Source organism: Populus alba, chromosome 14, assembly GCF_005239225.2.
Source record: "Populus alba chromosome 14, ASM523922v2, whole genome shotgun sequence".
NCBI classification, from domain to species: domain Eukaryota; kingdom Viridiplantae; phylum Streptophyta; class Magnoliopsida; order Malpighiales; family Salicaceae; genus Populus; species Populus alba.
Genome location: NC_133297.1, coordinates 13,236,412 through 13,255,357, shown reverse-complemented (window position 1 = coordinate 13,255,357; position 18,946 = coordinate 13,236,412). Strand labels below are relative to the sequence as shown.

Genomic DNA, 18,946 nt, shown 5'->3' with positions numbered 1-18,946 from the left:
CAATTTAAAGAACCCAAAAATATACACACAGAGAAGGAAATAGAAACCCTCCATTAAGCTCAAAGCTAAAAGCCAGGCTATTCAGAAATATAAGATAGTGCCATAGCTCAATTCGTGGCAGCCCATCATTTTCTGCTTTTCTTCACCACACATACGGTCAATAAAATTAAGTCTTATCTTATCCAGAAAATAAATGGACTTCAATCTGCTGGCTTTTTTAAGAATTTCCCAAAATCTCAAGTACTGGAAAGTAAATCTCTAAAAAGCTAGCAAACAAAAAGTTCATAGAATTTGACTACCAGTGCCAAATGCTACAGCGCATTAGATTTTTAGCAATGGCAGCAACTTCCTCTTACATAGCTGGTGCAAAGTTCTCTATGTTGGGTTGGCTTGGAGGCAGAAGAGAACTGAGAAGGAGACGCCTAATCTCTGTTTTAGCTCAGCAGCGAGCTGAAGTCCAAGGATCACAGGAAGTAGATGCACAAGAAGAAAAAGAGCTAGAACAGGAGAAAGTGAAGCAACCAACGCAACCAAGACCAGTGGAACCACAAGTGAACGTGAAGAGCAAGAACATGAGCAGGGAATATGGAGGGCAGTGGCTCAGCAGCGTCACACGGCACGTGAGGATCTATGCTGCCTACATTGACCCAGAAACTTGTGAGTTCGATCAAACTCAGATGGATAAGCTCACCCTTATCCTTGATCCTACAGATGAGTTCGTTTGGACAGAAGAGAGTTGCCATAAGGTTTACTCCTACTTCCAGGAGCTTGTGGATCACTACGAGGTGAGTCTGCCATAAAAATCATGCATTTTTTAGTCTCGAGAGAACTTAAAATTGTTCAAATTGCCGGAAGTTCTGCTCCATCTTTTGCTTAGATTTGCAAACCCTCTTAGAAAGAAACACAGGTTGAAATTATTATCGGACATGATTTAAATGACATTTTTTTTATTCGTTTTTCATTGAAAAACAAGTGCACCTGAATTAATTAGTAGTCTTTATATCATATTAAATCTCCCATAAAAGTCCCGTATCAAACCTAAAACAAATGGAACTGCATCGGTAAATACATGTTTACCCTGATCTTTGCATCATGATAAAGAGCTGGGGACAGGTAGATAGTCGGCTTCCTTTACCCCCTTACAAACACATCTTTAATCCAAAGAGTACGCCAAATCAAAGTGATAGATGTTGAGGCCTTTTGTGATATAACCACATCTTTCTTCATCCCAACCGCAACAAAAAATCCATTCCAGAAAACATCAACTTGAAACTTTTTTTTCCGGCTGCAACTTTAGGACTGAAATCACCTTCTTTCCATCCAATCGGCACTGATACTGCTGAAGGATCCTCATACTGCATTTTAACCAACAACAGCTTTGATTTGAATAAAAGGATGCCAGGGAACCTGGAAATTACCAAGCATCTGTATCAATCTTGAATGGAAGATGTGTTCTGTAAAGTTCTGTCTGTGTGATCAGTGGATCCCTGTTATGCCTTACGAATACTAACGTGTTATGTGCAAACAGGGTGCCCCGTTGACAGAATACACACTGCGACTGATTGGTTCGGATATAGAGCACTACATAAGGAAGCTGCTGTATGATGGAGAAATCAAATACAACATGAATGCAAGGGTCCTGAATTTCAGCATGGGGAAACCACGCATTCTATTTAACAATGATGGCCAGCTGGAAGATGTACAATCATAAGATACAGATAGGGTGTCCAGACAAAACATAGACAAATGCATCAAGTTGAGATGTGGAATGTTTAAATACGGTTTCATACTGATGGCTCATCTCCACGAGCTGCTAAAAGTTGCCTCAGTATTTAGCATTCTATACATTGGCACCTTCTACCTGGTATAGTTTTTGGAAGGACAACCTTCGCGTCTACCAATCTTCTTCACATGCTAGATTACATTTCATGATCTAATTCAGTCATTCATAAGACATCTATCTCCTTCTTATGTTGTGGCCGCACTTTCAAACATGAAGAGTCCAGCCAAGGTCGAAGTGCTCGAGATCCAGCATGCGATGCATTCTGGACAAAAAAGTAACAACCATATGGATTAGAAAGTGCCATATTTGTGCTTACAACAATTACAACAATGTCAAATACGTTTAAGTACACAGCAAATTCAGGTCCATAAATTATTTTGTGTTAACTGGCAAATATAGAAAGTCGAGGTCACAACAGTCTACCTAAGGCTAAAACTAGCAATTTAATAGATATCTATGCTAAACCAAAGACAGTTGTCTTCCTTGTTGAATTGAAAAGAAAGATGATTTCCAATTTGGTTCGTTCTTTGATTAAATGCATTACTGAAACAGATTGATGTTAACACTAAAAAAGGTTTTGAAAAGAAAACACAATAGAAGTTTATACTCACCATCAACCAATAGAAAAAACCACGCATGAGATTCAAAATTTCTGGCCGATTACCCTGAGCTGATCGGATCTTTGCTTCGAGATCTACAAGAATAAAAAAAAAATTACTAGTAAGTTACGAACAAAATTAATCAAAAATCATAAAAATGGTATATCAATCATGGCCATGCATAAATACTGAGAGAAGGAGAGTAACAAAGAGAGTAGCACGAGCTCAAAATTCAGATGGCATGCATATGTAAACTGAAAAACAATGCTGATGATAAAATCACCTGCATGATGGTCAAGATATGATTTTCCAATAGCTTTTGTTTCAAATCTTATACACCCACTCCGCAAGTTTATATCACGGTTCACATAACTTCGGTGAGATATTCTTTGCCACAGGTCTTCAAACTCCCTTTCATCATAAGGCTTTTCAAGGATTTTCAAAAGTTCCTCTCTAAATTTACTGGAAACTCCATTGTCCATCCAACCTTCATCCTTAATTTGCGAAAACATAAATCCAAAACAGACTTCAGCCGTTATAATTATGCTAACATAATTCATTTGAAAGCACAGAAACATGGTAAATAAGGAAACGAAAGAATTGGGGTAGGAAAGGATGAATTACCTCTACAATGTATGCTTTTGAACTCACAAATGGAGTATCATTTCCATCAAAAAATTGATCCTTGTCCATGACAATCACCTCAGAATCAGAGGAACCCTGTTCATCCTCTCCAAACAAAACTACTTTTCCACTTTGAGGAGCAAATACTGCATATCTACCATCTTTTTTAAGTGAATTCAAAAAACTTCGGTAGCTATCATCCACCATATCCAGATTCATCTCACATTTGTTTATGCAAATTGTGGAGCTGGGGGCTTGTGGGCTATGCTTTTTACTGGCATGCCCATCAGCTCCATGTGGGACTGCATTCGGGGACTGCTTTTCAAACTTCCTTTCAACTGCCGAATTTCCCCTTTCTTTGGCTGGAACATCCTTTATATTTTGTTGAGTTTCCATCCTACAATTCTCCATATCCAGATGCATGTGTTTGCGCTTGCAATTATTCATACCGATAGCTTGTTGACTAGGTCTTTTCCTTGCAATTACATTTTCTCTGCAAGAAACAAGATTCGAAGGTTCCTCTCTCACCTTACTTTCAACTGCTGAAATCTTTCTCTCTCTGGATGGAGCAGCCCTGGATTTTCTTTGATTCTCTGTTATATGATTCACCATTGTCATTTTCACCATGTGTTTGCGCTCGAAATTAGTCAAACTAAGAGCTTCTGGACTAGGCCTTATACTTGCACCTTCATTTGTAAGATCCACAGTTTCCACGTTCAAATTCCTTCCAACAGCTGAAACCTTTCTTTCTCGGGCTGGGACATCCCTCAATATTCTCTGGGTCATATCCAATTTCATTTCATGTTTGCTCTTGCAATTAGTTGGACCAAGAGATTCTGAATTAGGCCTTTTGCCAGCATGTCCATCTGCTCTACAACAAAAAGGATTCATATATTTTGTTTTCTTCTTGCTTTCAACCACTGAAATCTTCATTGCTCTTGCTGGAACATCCCTCAATTTTCTCGAAGCTGCCGCTCTCTCTTTCCTTGTAACACTCCTCGTTTCCATTCGCTCAATTCTCGAATCATTCTTCAACAATTCCGTGGTTCCATTGTTCTTTCTCTTTGGACAGTCGTTCTGAGTGTTTGGTTTCTCTATGTTACACCCATCATATGCGCCATCTTGTAAGTCATACCTAACAGTTATTGATATCTCATTAGTCAGTGGAATCTCAAGAATGCATGATTTCCCATCCTGTCTAAGATTATCCAAGAACATCTTATAGTCAGGATCCTCATTAGTGTCGGCACCATCACCTACACAACCATCATCTTTATTATTACCATCATCTCCTTCATGTTCACCAACAATGCCATTATTGAGATGCCCATCATCAACGATATCATTATCTCCAGCCCTAGCACCATCTAGACCAACATCAACTGTCCCAACACTAGCAATGCCATCAGGCAGAGGCATAGGAGCAGTATCATCATCAACAAAACTAGTATCCGCATTACCACCATCCAAAGCCCCATTAATACCAACACTATTCTCCACAAACCGATTAACAAGGTCAACAGCATTACCATTATCAGTTGACCTGACATTTCTCTTGGATGAAGACTTGATATCCACACAAGCATCACAGTCACTATCAACATACAGCCCTCCATCTAAGTCCTTTAAAAACTTGTTGTAATGTTCATCAACCTCATAACTATCATCATCATCATCATCATCAAGTAGAATACAGCTGCTGCTGTTGGGTGCATTCATTGGAGACACGGTATATTTAATACCACTGTATCTTTCGTTATTTTTCTTGGATGAAGACTTCGTGTCAAGATGAGCATCACTATCAAAAAACGGCCCTCTATATGAACCATCATGATACTTCCTGTAATCTTCATCACCAACATCGCTGTCATGGCCATCCTTCTGAGCACAAAAAAAATCAGAGCTACTCTTCACAGCTGTAATGCCTTTACAGCTGTTGCTTTTTCCATTAGAATTGTCCTTGAATCGTCGAGTGCCAATATTCCTTCTCTTCAACCTCCGATCCAACCTCTCATCATGCATAAAATCAAACCCTTCACTTTGAACAGCAACAGGAACTACTTCCAACGTTTTTCTTTTGGTAGACCCCATCAATATCTCCCCCCAGAAAAGAGGTCCTTAATTCATATAATTGAACTAATTAATCACCCCTGTTTTCAAATAATAAAAAGACAGACAATAAAAAATAGTCAGTTCACTGCTAAAAAAACAAAACTTTTCAGCTTGTCACAAAAAAGAAAAGGAAAATAACAAACTGCAAAACACACCAATTACAAGGATGAATAAACAAAGGGTCTAGACTTTCTTTAGAAAAAAAACCTTAAGAAACCTACATGCATGCAGATTTCTAGACAAAGAAACCCTTTACACAAACAGTAAGGATACCCTCCTTTCCTCTCTCGTTTTCTCCTAAACCACAGAAAACCACCATAATTATAGAAGAGAGAGAAGAGTTTCTTACCTGATCAGCAAAAAATTTGATGCTTTGATGACATTTTGTTGAAGAGAGCCAGAACAAAAAAAGAAAGATAGAAAAGGAAAACCTAAAGTTATATTTAGGAAGATTTTGAAGTAAATCAGAAATGGAGGACAGTTAGCGAATCGAATGGGAGGGAGAGAGAGACGGCAGAGGGAGTGAGTGACTTGTGTTTGGGAATCAAAGTCTGACATGGTGAACAAGTTGTTGCGTATTTATAGGATCCGGCTTGGTTTGTATGGTCAACCTAGAACCTGTTTTTTTATATCGTTATGAGTTTTTTTTTGTTTAAAAGATTGAAACGACATAGTTTATAGCTTTTTATTTTTTTAAAAAAAATCAAAGTTTGGGTCAACCTGGTACACCAAGACCTCGGCTTTCGTACGGTCAGCTCCCAGTCATGTGTTGTAACTTTGAGTTGCTGGGGGATGAGCAGAACCGGATTTGGTTCGGTTTGGATTTTTTTCTTAAAAACCAAACGAACCAAAATCTCTTTTTTAAATTATCAACCTAATTGAACTGATGAGTTTGGTTTGGTTTTGATTTTTTTCTTAAAAACCGGTTAAGCTAATGGGTTATTAAATTGGGTTTCTTAGGTGTTTTTATAATGTGCCTAAGCTTTTCTAGGCTTGTTTTGAATTTTTTTTATTGATGCTGGGGTGTTTAGGCCTGTTTTATGGATTTTTTTTTTGTGAGGGGCACCTGTCCTGGGCTTTACTGTAACACTAAATTAAATTATATACAATACATTAAATGATCATGCCCCTTTCTTTTATATCCAATGGATCAATATAAAAGTGCCAAAAGAGATGGCAAAGAAAACAAAAGGCAAACTGCAGGAAGGTGGCAACATCACCACAGTAAAATAATAATAATAATAAAAGACAACCAAGATAGAGACAACATATACAAGGAAAAGAGGAAGCTGACATGAGAACCAGAGTTTACCGAGACAAGAAGCTCGGCAGAACACCAACTCCTTGCCATGAGAGGGAATATCGGTAGAAAACCCAAAGAAAGACCTGATGTAGATGGAGCCCATGCCAGGGAAGCAACTACCATCGCCGCCGTGAAATTGACTGCAAGAGGCAGATATCAACCCAACCATGCTAGAATAATGTGAGCCTTTTTTGTTTTTAAGTTAAAAAAACACGAGGGTCATTATTCAGTGAGCTAGATTTAATAAACTCGATTAATTAAAATAATATAAATAAAAAATATAATAATTATAAAAAGTTAACAACATAAAAAAGTTTTAAAAAGCTCTATTTAAACCTATCTAGTTAATATATCAAATCTGCAATCTAGTTATAATATTGAGGTAACTCTTTTAAAAACAATCAAAATAAAACTATAAATCTCAATTACTAAACAATCTAAGATTGAAGGGCGAAATAATAAAAAAAACAACGAAAAAAAATCTTGCTCAATTCGAAATAACCCACTAATTAACCTCGTGACCGTGGGTACATAATTAGGATAACCTCCTGGAAAGAAAAATTGAAAAAAAACATCATGAAGACTAATTCTTAATAAATCAAATGTTGATGATAAAATTAAAACAAAAAAATAATTTTAAAAAGAAAACCAAAAAACCAACATCAACTCATGTTAACTTTCAAAACTCATGACCCTAGTCATGAGCCCAAGACTAACCATATAAAAGCAACCCTTAAAAAATAATAAAATAAAATTCTAAGTTGACAAAATATTGAGAGATAAAATTAAAAAAAAAAGATCTAAAGCAAAAGAGAATTCAATAATAAAAATAAGGACTAAATTTGATATAAAAATAATTTGAAATCAAATATTGAGTAATGAAATTGAAAACAAAATTCAATTGAAATAAGGATAAAAAAACAACAATTAAATAAATGAAGATCAAATTTTATATAAAAATTAAATGAAACTAAATGATGATGAATTAAATTAAAAAGAAAAATCAATAAAAAAAAGACAAACAAAATAGAAATAAAAAGCATGAGGATCAAATTAAATACAAAAAATAAATAAAATGACACCTTTATATTTTGGTAAAAAAAGACAAAAAAATAAAAGAAAAAAATAAAATCTATCAAAGCTCAATCATTATCCCATTATGTGTACTCACCACATTATCAGAAAAATGAGTTGGGTTGCTTATAACATCATTGTAAAAGGGGATAGAATGATGTCTCATGTGCTATTTGAAGGGTGCAAAAGTCTTATACTCATTGGAGCGTGCATTTTACACCCCAATCATTATTATTTTTAAAATAATAATTATATTTATTAAAAACCAAATCACTCCTTAGACAATTTAATAAATGTTAAAAAATATATTTGAAAATACAAAAATCTGCTCAATGGAAGTTTAAGAAATTTTGTTTTAAAAAATAATATGCTTTTTAAATGTAAAAAAAACCAAGCTGTTCAGATCAACTAGTGGATCCTATATAGAAAAGACTGTATTATCTAATTAACAAGTTCATTGATTTTTTTGTTAAAATAATAATTTATGTTATTACGATGAATGATTTGTGTCCATGTGTAAAATGAATCCTCCATGTCAATTATTATTTTTTAATAAATAATATAATAAAAGAAGACATGTTAAACATCAAAAGCATATTCCAACTTATAAATCAATCTACACGGAAGCTGCAACTTGAAGGTAAAAAGAAACTCTTAGTTTATGTCGATGGTGTAGTTGATAAATTCTACTAGTATAATATTTTACATTTAAAATTATAAAAAAAGTAAAATAGTATGAGAAAATTAGGTTCAACTAGTTTGTCAAATTTAATTTATTTGGATCTGGCATAACTATCAGACCCAAGACACTTGAATTTGATACGTGTATCTGATCCAAATCATTTGAGTTTAATTGTTAAATTCAAGATGTTTAGGTCTAGTATAACTATTAGAATCACTTCGCTTAAGTCTGACATCTCTGTCAAACCTGTTTTACTTAAAATATTATTTATATACTTAATATTTTTTTTTGTATCTTTTTTAAAATTAATATTTATCCAAATATATTAACTAATAGCTATTAAGTTCGATCTAATTCAATATATTAATTTGAAAAACTTGTTATATGAAGTTTGATCTAATTTGAAAGGTTTTTTAATGACTCAATTAATACGATAAAACCTAACTGTTTTTTTTTTTGTTTTTTTTTCAGAAGAAAACCATGCTTTTTAACCAAAATAATTTACTTAAAAATATATATATATATATTTGAGTCCGTTTCCGAGTGGACAACAATGCTCGAGAGGGAGAAGGGGAAAAAATTATTTAATTGAGAATATTCTTTCTGGATAGCTGAGCCGGAGCATATGCCTAATTCCCTTCGAGGGGCTGTTCACAGAATCAAGCTACACATGTATGGACTGCAAGTGGCTCGTGATTGAAGAGAGGTAAGTAACAATTACCCGAACAACTAAAAACAGCGATACCACTTTTTATGACAGCTCACCAAAATAACTACTTTTCCTAAAAAGCTAATCATGTTCTTCAACGTACAAGAAAAGCATAAGCGCGAGTGCTTGAAGGATCTTATACTAAAAAGCAAAAGATGAGTCTACTTGGATTAGCATGATCTGTTGGGATTGATTGTTTTTAAAAATATTTTTTATTCTAAAATATATATATTTTTAATTTTTGATATTAATATATTAAAGTAATAAAAAAATTAAAAAATATTAATTTAAAATTTTAAAAATATCTAAGACTTCAAGTGACTAGATTGTGAGAAAAATATTTAACCTCGTCAAATTGGGGGTGTTCTAGAAAACAGTAGGGACTGGATTGTGAAGTCAATAATAATTGGGGGTCTGATTTGTAACCATCCCATTAAATAAATAATTAATTACATATGTTTCTTAATTCTCTCTCTCTCTCTCTCTCTCTCTCTGATAGATATTGGCAAGTGGTATTTGGTTTTCTATTCACGTAACTACAACTCAACCTCCCTCAAATATCAATCACCGTGCCACCGATTCTTCCTCCTCCTCCTCCTTATCAATCCGCAAGACAAAGCAAACAGACTCTTCTTCATCATGGAAGCAGCTGTAGCGACGGAATCTCTCTCGAAGCTTAATATCAATGGCGATTTTGCTTCCTCTCTTCCAAATCTCCACAAAAACCTTCACCTCCTCTCCCCTCAACAGGTACATGTCTGTTTTTATATATATATATATATATATATATCCACACATGCGTGTATTGTGTGAACATCATCTTGCATTTCATTTTGATTGTAATTGGTGGTGGTGGTGACATGGCAGGTTGAGTTGGCGAAGATGTTAGTGGAGGAAGGACAGTCTCATTTGTTTGAGCATTGGCCAGAGCCTGGTGTTGATGATGACGAGAAGAAAGCGTTTTTTGATCAGGTTTTTTTCATTTTCATTTGGAATTCAGCTGAGATTTTCTTCCCTGGGTGGATCTATTGACAGGAAATTGCGAATTGTTTAGCTGTTTGCGATGTGGATTTGGATTTAGAATTGAATTATAATTTTAATATTTTTTGGCGAGTTAAATTAGAAATTACAATGGCACTGCGAAAGAACGATGTTGAATTTGGTATAATTTGATTTGAGAAATCTAGTTTCCCGTGTAAGCAAAAATTGCATGTCAGATCTTTTGTTGAGAAGAAATTAATTTGGACATCCTTTTGAATGTGGATTTGTTAAACTTTGCTGCCTTTTTTATTCATGTTTTATTGTCTATTAATGTAAACTATGAGTTTGAGTTTTCAGTTCTGACTTCTACGAACAATTTGACTGTGCAGTAACGTTCAGGTCATGTGGTTGCAGGTGACTCGGCTCAATTCTAGCTATCCTGGAGGCTTGGCATCGTATATTAAGACTGCTAGAGAACTTTTAGCAGATTCTAGAGCAGGAAAGAACCCTTTTGATGGCTTTACACCTTCGGTAAGTTAATAGATATTTCACTTTTTCAATGGCTGACCTACTCATATGTGCTCCATAAATTTCGTTTAGGTTTCAAATTTATTTAAATTTCAATGCATTGGTTCATGTTGAATTTCATTTAAGTAATTCATCAATTGGTTAAAATATGAAAATTTTGAAATACTTGGAGCACACTAGCAATTCCATGCATCATCAATAAATTATCCCAAAAGGGGGAACATAAAGAGAAAATTCTATACATCTGTTGCACATAAGTTATGGCCTTTTGGATGTGCCTCTTTAGCAAAATATAAACAAGTAGAACTTTGGTTGATATGAAAGCAAAAACACTGCAGGTTCCTACCGGTGAAAATCTGAGTTATGGTGATGAAAACTTTATCAAATTTGAAGAGGCAGGCGTAAAAGAAGCCCAGAATGCTGCATTTGTTCTTGTTGCTGGCGGGCTTGGTGAGCGCCTTGGATATAATGGAATAAAGGTGAACAATGATACTGCTAACTACTTTATGTTGATCTGGATTAGTTGAAAAATCTTTGAATTTCTTTTTCCCTTTTCAGGTGGCTCTTCCATTTGAGACCATAACAGGAACATGCTTCTTACAGTGCTATATTGAATCTGTTCTGGCTCTTCAGGAAGCTAGCTATAGAATGACACAGGGTTTGTCACCCAAAGCCTATTACCTTGCCATGTATTTGAGTATCATTTAGTCAAAGCTAGCTACTTTTAACCTTCCTTCTTCAAAAAGTAAAAGATGATGATTATCATGTTAAACAGTTCTAGCATTTCCAAGTAACCTCTGCTTTTGTAAATTATAGGTGGACAGAAAAAAGAGGTTCCTTTTGTTATCATGACATCAGATGATACACATGCACGCACAGTGGAGCTTTTAGAATCAAATTCTTATTTTGGAATGAAACCTACTCAAGTAAAACTTCTCAAGCAGGTAACATATTAGTCGTTGATGCCTAATTGGAGAGCTAGTTCAAAATGCAAAATATGTACATGAATATGTTATTTTATTACTTATTTTAGGAAAAAGTTGCATGCTTAGAGGATAACGATGCCAGACTTGCTTTGGACCCGCAAAACAAATTTCGAGTTCAGGTAGCTATTATGTAAATGCCAAAAACTTGAGACTGTTATATAATGCTTGTGATCATTTTGTGTTCTCTTAACCTTTTTCTTTTTGCTGTAGACAAAACCTCATGGGCATGGTGATGTTCACTCACTTCTCTACTCAAGTGGCCTTCTTTATGAATGGTATGCCTCAATGGTTATTTAGTTTCTTTTCTTCTCTCTCTCTCTCTCTCTCTATATATATATATATATATATATATATATTTGTGTGTGTGTGTTTGTTTAATGTGTGGCCATAAGAACTTGCATGTGATTTGATCATGCCCCTTTCAGAAAGTCCGTTGAAACCCTTAGAATAATTATGCTGCTAAATAAAAATAAGACCCTGGAATATCCTCTCATCTTTTTGCAGGATGTTTGTGTTAAGAGTATATATTCTGGTTTTGCATGACAATCTTTGGTTAACGAGGAGGATTTCTTAAGCTCTGTTGATTATTTGTTTTGTTTTCTAATTTTCAAAGCAGTACAAATTGAAGTTTTTTGATCCTACACTGGAATGACTGGTGACCCCTGATGCCTTGTTAGTAGGATTTCTGGCCTTATTGATTGGTAAAGTAAAATAAGAGTATAAAGGCATCATCAGGCATATACTTATGCATGCACGTATAGGAATAGACATAGTCACCATGTTACATGACTTGCTTGCATGAGTTTTTGTTTAGCAGTTTGTAGGTCCCGAGTCTTCTGATCTTTGTTGTGTTTCCATCACCTTTTTAGGCATGATGCTGGTTTGAGATGGGTTCTATTTTTCCAAGATACAAATGGACTTCTATTCAAGGTTTGGTTACTTCAACGCCTTATGATTGTCTATGCAAACACATTTTATTTCACAGTTGGATGAAAACTCCAAATTTTATGTTTCTACATGATTGTGTGTAGGCAATTCCAGCTTCAATTGGTGTCAGTGCCACTAAGGGATACCATGTTAACTCTCTTACTGTCCCTCGCAAAGCTAAAGAAGCTATAGGAGGCATTACCAAGCTTACTCATATTGATGGTATGCAAAATCATTCTTCCAAACATTCATGGAATACACATGCTTTATCTTAAAAAAAATAAAGGATACATGTACTTTAGCGTTCGTTCTTCTGGATTGCTTTTGACTGATATGTGATCTATGCTGCTGAGTGAAGGTTGTACTTGTATTTTTTCTGACTCCAAGCAAATACCCTTTCAAACATTGTTTTTTGATAACCCATTAGATATAAATTCTAAATAATATCTGAGCGAAGGTTGTGCTTGTATTTTTTCTGACTCCAAGCAAATACCCTTTCAAACATTTTTTTTTGATAACCCATTAAATATGAATTCTAAATAATGACTGATATATCTTATGCTTTTGTGTAAGTTCCTAATGTTTGAGTGAAATTGATTTTCCAGGAAGGTCCATGGTGATTAATGTGGAATACAATCAACTCGATCCTCTGCTTAGAGCAACTGGGTTTCCTGATGGAGATGTCAATTGCGAGACAGGCTATTCTCCTTTCCCAGGAAATATAAACCAAGTAAATTTCTTACAGATTCTTACAGAATTCCATCATACTTAAACAAACAACTTGTGCTCGTTAATTTTCTCGAATTGCGATTGCTGCTTATTTGATATTATCTTTACTTGATGTATAATAATGCGATTCCAGATAAAAAAAGGTCAGTTTTTTTCTGTTTTTGATATGGATTTCTATATATTGGCTTTATTAGTAGCAGCTTAAAGTGTACTGTGATGAGAACAGTTGTCATGTACTTGCATGTGGTTCCATTGTTTCATATCACTCTCTCCTGCCAACCATCCTCTAGCCTTTTATTTCAGACACGCATAATCTTTGAAGCGCAAATGTTTCAATGTGCGTTGTCTACACATGTTGGGCCACAATGTTAATGGAATGAAATTGCTGAGAAGAACCAAAAATGTAGAAAAATGATCCTCCAGAAAGCAGACATGTTTTTGTACTTGTTCATGATCCTAAAATATTTAACAGCAATATAAAAATGTCTTTTCCTTTTAGAAATATACACTATTTTTGGTGTAACATATATGAGATATCATTGGAATTGGTGTAGCTTGCCATCACTTTTTTGGTGATTATATTTTATATTCTGATGTCCATTGAATATTTCATGCTTATGCGTGCTTTATGCATCGTAATTCCTTTCACAGTTGATTCTGGAGCTTGATCCTTATATTGAGGAGCTCAAAAAAACAGGAGGTGCAATAAAGGAGTTTGTTAACCCAAAGTAATTCTTCCTACTTGTATCTGCCAGCACTTTTTTTTTTTTAGTTCTGAAACATAAGCTACTGCATAAAAAGGCATTTCTGAATTCTATATCAGCCCATTTGTTTTATACATTCTTCCTGCAGATACAAAGATGCCAGCAAAACTTCATTTAAATCTTCAACTAGACTGGAATGCATGATGCAAGATTATCCAAAAACACTGCCTCCATCAGCAAGAGTTGGATTTACGGTAACCATTTTTACCTTTGTAAGAGCATGGATTTTCAGATACCTTATTGATAGTCCTGCCCTAGGACTTGAGCCCTTTTGTTTGTTGTTGAACTCAGTCTTTTATGTATTCTCAATTGAACATTTTTTCCACCATTTGGCAATAACATTGATAATTAAGGTATTGCCATCTTTGTAACGCTCATTAAACTAGTTCTTATGTGTTTGCTTAGGTGATGGATACATGGCTTGCTTATGCACCTGTGAAGAACAACCCTGAGGATGCTGCCAAGGTAAAAAAAATTGTTGGTCATTGTTAATAATTTCAGTTGTCAATTTTGTGCCATTTAAAATAGGCCCAATGAAGTTGCAATAGTGCTAAAGAAAACTTACTGCGGGCCTTCAGACTATGGAGTCAATTTCTGGGGATTGCATACGCCACTTGTTTACTATATATATCTGTAGACACCTTTTAGCTGCCCAGTTTGGTTGGTGGGATTAAATTTGTGTGAATTTTGCTGTTTGACTGCTTCGGAAGTGATGCTCAAAGGCTGAACTCAGAGTCTTGATCATTACTTTTCTGATTGGTGATCTTTGTGCCTAATACCTCACCTTGCTCACACACCTATTCCAACTTGACTTCAAGCCTGAAGTTAAATTCTTTAGTGGTTCTGTACTTTACTTAATTTTCTGTAGATTGCCTTGATTGGTACAGCGGACATATACACATATGCATGCAATGTTTGAGATGCCAAAAGTTAGTTACTTGATTGCTCCTGTTATCCTGCTTGGCTTACGTGCTGGAGCCAAATATATAGATACTCCTCGCCGATCCTGCTATCTTCCATCATTGCAAATCCTCTATTAAAACATGCAGAGAGATTATGAAGCAAGTGGTTTGTTATATTAGAGATTAGATCACAGAGAGGTGGTAACTTAGCATGGCTATTTGAAACGATGTCGTTCTTTATAGAAGAAAAAGGCCAGTTGTTGTCCGGTCAAGAGAGTAAATGCCCAGAAGCATGTGAAAGAGTAGAAAGCATCCCTAGAAGTAAATAATCAGTTGTAGAAGTCGACTGCTCAAGGCTTTTATTATTATTTGGGAAAGTAGTTTTCAGACTATCTTTAATTCCAATTTCAAGGTTCTTATGCTTTTTTGTGCTCATCTCTGTATGACGTTGCATGAAAAGCTTTCTGATTGGGGATTCAGGTCCTGAACAGCATTTATTACTTTTTTTTTTTCCCATTAAAACTAATGAAGGTACCAAAGGGGAATCCATATCACAGTGCAACTTCTGGAGAAATGGCCATTTATCGTGCAAACAGCCTCATACTTAGAAAGGTTCGTTTTTTGTGAGCCTTTTTCTTATAATTTGTGATTTTTTTAGTGCTTAACTTTTCTCTCTCATTCTCCCTTAATATATGTATTTACTAGGTTGGTGTCCAAGTGGATAATCCAGTTAATGAGGTCTTCAATGGACAAGAGGTGGAAGTGTGGCCTCGCATTGTATGGAAGCCAACATGGGGATTGACATTTGCAGATATCAGAAGTAAAGTTAGTGGAAGTTGCTCCATCACTCAAAGATCTACCATGGCTATTAAGGGTCGGAATATCTTTGTCAAAGATCTCTCGTTGGATGGGGCACTTGTGATTGACTCTATTGATGAAGCAGAGGTATGTTTGGAAAATGAACTCATGTATCGTCTCCTCTACTTTTCTAACATGAATATTTTGACAGGTTAAAGCTGGAGGTTCAGTGCAGAACAAGGGCTGGCTCCTGGAAAAAGTTGACTACAAAGATACTTCAGTACCTGAGGCAATACGGATCAGGGGCTTCAGATTCAAAAAGATTGATCAGCTGGAAAAGCAATTCAGTGAACCTGGAAAGTTCGAATTGAAGGCTTGAAGAAGGCGAACTTGATACAGAAGGACCAATCACAGATTTCTTTCAAGTTATTTCTCTGATACTCAAAACCCATCACTTAACATGAATAAGTTGGGGCCGGAAATAGTTTGGAATGGATATGACGAGGTGATGTGATGTAAACTGCCAAGATTTTGTTGATTTCGTGTTCCTTTCTCTCTTGTTCCCTTTCTAATTCTGGGGAAAGGAATAATAGATTATGCTGAATGTTCTCCTACATCGATGCTCTCTCATCTTTCAACTAAGAGGATTAATCACTTCTGACATCCACTAGCATGTGAGCCAATATGTTGGACTCCTAAAACCAAGCTCGACTGTGTTGTTATGAACATGAAACATTCATGTGAACATTGCCTTTCTCTGGACAAGGAGAGCTCTTGGTCACCCACATGCTGATTCAGGTAATCTAGAGTGATTTTGAAATGTTTAATCAAAGACACAAGAAGACCTGACCAAGTCGAGATCCATGAAATAATAATAATCGAGTTGTGGATTCGGAGTTTGTCTCGGGTTGTTCCGAGCCACATCTTTCGCAATCTTGCGCTTCCATGAACCAAAAATGCATTCGCAGAGATTTGTTGTTTCAAGTTTTCTCGTGACACTGACCTAAAAGGGACAAGAGAAGGAACAGAGCCTCTTTGTCCCTCAAAACGTCGTGATTCTAACTGAATAAACCTATCGGCGTAAATAGAAAGTCCCTTTGTTAGGATTCAACGCTCCGGAAAGGTTGCAAATGATTCGTCGTGTATCTTGCCGATTACAATCGTGTCCTTTTCCGAGAAAGATGGCAAAAACAGAGCTGAAACAAAAAAGTATTGCGCATGCTTATCTGTTATTCTGCTTGTCAGGATGTCGGAACCTGTCCTTGTAGGCCGTGAACACATTGAATAAATGGCAGAAAACTCTACAGTCGACATGGATGCCTTGCTTAAAATTCATTTAGTGTTAATACGGGCAAGCTAGTAAAAATGAAAAGGAGGAAGGGATCTATAAGTGGGCCTGCGCCCACGGATCTCCCGTGTCTTCTAAAGGAACCAATTTTCTTGTTCTGAATTGGAACGAAAGCCGCCAAAAAATAAAATTAATTTCTGGTCATCGTTATTACGTGTAAGACTTAGGAACAGAAGTAAAATCAAACTACATAAATGTTCTACTTGTACAAGGCCACACGTAGGATCCTTGATTTGGCACCGCTTGTTATTGGTCCAACTTTCCTGTGTACCAATATGCGAAATATCCAAGTCCTTCAAAAATCAGATTTCGATGCAGGCAACTGTAGATTTTTTTTTTTCTTTATGGAAAAATTATATATGGACCACATTTAACCATATGTTAGGAGGTCAAACTGTAGAAGGTGGACTTCAACTATATAAGCGAAAATTCTGAAAAATTAAACGCTCAAAACCAAAGAAACTTGAGGCTTTTCAGCTATCATAACTCCTAGCAAGTTCCTTGCAAGCTTCCTTGATGACCCTTATTTCACCAGAAAAAAATACTATCGGATTTTCATTCTTGTGCCTTTTCCCTATAAGAAAAAAATTTCCATGGAGCATCTATAAATATACCGTCGCCCACCTTAATGCTAGGTCAACAATACGTGCAAGCTAGTAAGTTCACAAATTAAATCTCTCATTATTTGTGCTGTTCGGTGATTCCAGAGCTAGCTAGGTATACCATGTGTCCCCTTAAAACGAATGACCTGCACCGGATTTTCCATCAACTTGACAAAAATGGTGATGGTCTTTTGAGTACAGTGGAGCTCAATTGGCTTCTCGAGAGCATCGGAGTCCGTTTTAGCCTAGAGGAGCTTGAGTCTTCGGTGGGGAAGTCATGCCTCAGCTTTGACGAGTTCTCGTTATTCTACGACTCCATAACAAAGCAGGGCGATGATGCCAGCAACGAAGCAGTGCTAGCAGACGATCAGGAAGGCCGCAACAAGGAGGAATGTGACCTTTTTGAGGCATTTAAGGTGTTTGATTCCAATGGAGACGGATTCATTTCTTGCGAGGAGCTTCAAAGTTTGCTGTCAAAACTTGGATTGTGGGATGAGAAGACTGGTAAGGACTGTAGAAGTATGATTTGCCGGTATGATACGAACCTGGATGGGGTTGTTGATTTTGAGGAATTCAAGAATATGATGCTGCGTACCAGTTTGTAATTATTCATTTTTGGGCCACTCTAGGACTCTAGAGGGTTGGAGTTTTGCCTTCGGTTTGAATTTGTGAGGACTGTGGTGGTCAGCCTCTTAGGCGACCTCGCTGGGAGCCGACCTTGGCAGCCAGCTTTTCATACTATGTTTTCCTTTCATGTTTGTTGTATTATGTCACAGATATGTATGTAAAGCGGAATTTCTCACTGAGTACTATGATCGGAACTGATTTCCGGTTGCCACTCTAGCTACTGCTGTCCATATTATCCTTTCGCTGTTTCTGTCTTGATAACTTTGGTTTGCGCAATCAGTATAGCACCAATTTGCATTTGCATCCAGAAGGTTCTCAATAGTAACTCAATTCAATCTTCATATTGTACCCTTTATTTGAATCAGGTAGCAGTACGAATTAAGAAAAGGACACAGTATTCATACATGAGATATAGAATCTTGAATCCAGAAACATATATAAATCTTTATTCATAAGGAATTCTCTTGATGGTTAAGAAAATTTGTCTTCTTTTCTAACTTTCTGGTTTGAATTTCATAGACATAAGGGGAAATTCATTACATTTTAAAGACGCAAGAAATCAGTGAAGAAGATGCGTCATCAGAATCATTTAGAAATGATGCTCATAATCTTGATTGATATTCTAATGGATGCGAAAACCCTCTTCATCTTTAAACAAGAAAAAGATTTAAAGTTGCATGCACGAACATCGTGCGGGTTTCTTTCCCAGAATGTTCGTAGGACCAAGACAGTATATGAAGAAGCTGTTGATCTCATCTTTTGTTATATAAATTTACAAGTTCAATGGGAATTTCCCAGAAAACACCCATGAAATAGACTACCGTACACCTGCAAGTGTCAAATGTCCTTCTGTTGCTTTATTAATTAA

The 18,946-nt window shown here is 35.9% G+C and overlaps 4 protein-coding genes across 4 annotated transcripts; 3 read left to right on the top strand and 1 right to left on the bottom strand.

Annotated features, from left to right (window-relative positions):
- Positions 1-220: 220 nt before the first annotated feature.
- LOC118061472 (NAD(P)H-quinone oxidoreductase subunit M, chloroplastic) lies at positions 221-1,897 on the top strand. Its single transcript, XM_035074944.2, has 2 exons — positions 221-785; positions 1,529-1,897. The coding sequence occupies exons 1-2, from the start codon at positions 309-311 to the stop codon at positions 1,709-1,711; spliced, it is 660 nt and encodes a 219-aa protein (XP_034930835.1). The 5' UTR covers positions 221-308; the 3' UTR covers positions 1,712-1,897.
- On the bottom strand, positions 1,727-5,769 carry LOC118061386 (uncharacterized). The gene is made up of 5 exons (XM_035074838.2): positions 5,468-5,769; positions 3,007-5,156; positions 2,666-2,876; positions 2,395-2,477; positions 1,727-2,045 (listed from the first exon to the last, which is right to left on the bottom strand). The coding sequence occupies exons 2-5, from the start codon at positions 5,095-5,097 to the stop codon at positions 1,947-1,949; spliced, it is 2,484 nt and encodes an 827-aa protein (XP_034930729.1). The 5' UTR covers positions 5,098-5,156; positions 5,468-5,769; the 3' UTR covers positions 1,727-1,946.
- A 3,600-nt stretch (positions 5,770-9,369) lies between these two features.
- LOC118061551 (UDP-sugar pyrophosphorylase) lies at positions 9,370-16,053 on the top strand. Its single transcript, XM_035075102.2, has 17 exons — positions 9,370-9,636; positions 9,754-9,858; positions 10,282-10,398; positions 10,734-10,874; positions 10,954-11,053; positions 11,212-11,339; positions 11,429-11,500; positions 11,592-11,656; positions 12,251-12,311; positions 12,413-12,530; positions 12,914-13,038; positions 13,689-13,765; positions 13,890-13,995; positions 14,207-14,266; positions 15,235-15,315; positions 15,409-15,648; positions 15,713-16,053. Exons 1-17 carry the CDS (start codon positions 9,526-9,528, stop codon positions 15,878-15,880), a joined length of 1,875 nt encoding a protein of 624 aa, XP_034930993.1. The 5' UTR covers positions 9,370-9,525; the 3' UTR covers positions 15,881-16,053.
- Positions 16,054-16,574: 521 nt separating this feature from the next.
- On the top strand, positions 16,575-18,516 carry LOC118061658 (probable calcium-binding protein CML44). The gene has a single exon (XM_035075211.2). The coding sequence runs from the start codon at positions 17,574-17,576 to the stop codon at positions 18,054-18,056; it is 483 nt and encodes a 160-aa protein (XP_034931102.1). The 5' UTR covers positions 16,575-17,573; the 3' UTR covers positions 18,057-18,516.
- Positions 18,517-18,946: the final 430 nt, after the last annotated feature.

Excerpts from the sequence above, each read along its gene's own strand:
- LOC118061472 (XM_035074944.2), top strand. The coding sequence starts at position 309 with ATGCTACAGCGCATTAGATTTTTAGCAATGGCAGCAACTTCCTCTTAC. Across the intron at positions 786-1,528 it reads AGCTTGTGGATCACTACGAG|GGTGCCCCGTTGACAGAATA; the intron begins GTGAGTCTGCCA and ends ATGTGCAAACAG.
- LOC118061386 (XM_035074838.2), bottom strand. The coding sequence starts at position 5,097 with ATGGGGTCTACCAAAAGAAAAACGTTGGAAGTAGTTCCTGTTGCTGTT. Across the intron at positions 2,877-3,006 it reads CAAAAGCATACATTGTAGAG|GATGAAGGTTGGATGGACAA; the intron begins GTAATTCATCCT and ends TCGCAAATTAAG. Across the intron at positions 2,478-2,665 it reads ATATCTTGACCATCATGCAG|ATCTCGAAGCAAAGATCCGA; the intron begins GTGATTTTATCA and ends TTATTCTTGTAG.
- LOC118061551 (XM_035075102.2), top strand. The coding sequence starts at position 9,526 with ATGGAAGCAGCTGTAGCGACGGAATCTCTCTCGAAGCTTAATATCAAT. Across the intron at positions 13,996-14,206 it reads CAGCAAGAGTTGGATTTACG|GTGATGGATACATGGCTTGC; the intron begins GTAACCATTTTT and ends GTGTTTGCTTAG. Across the intron at positions 14,267-15,234 it reads ACCCTGAGGATGCTGCCAAG|GTACCAAAGGGGAATCCATA; the intron begins GTAAAAAAAATT and ends AAACTAATGAAG.
- LOC118061658 (XM_035075211.2), top strand. The coding sequence starts at position 17,574 with ATGTGTCCCCTTAAAACGAATGACCTGCACCGGATTTTCCATCAACTT.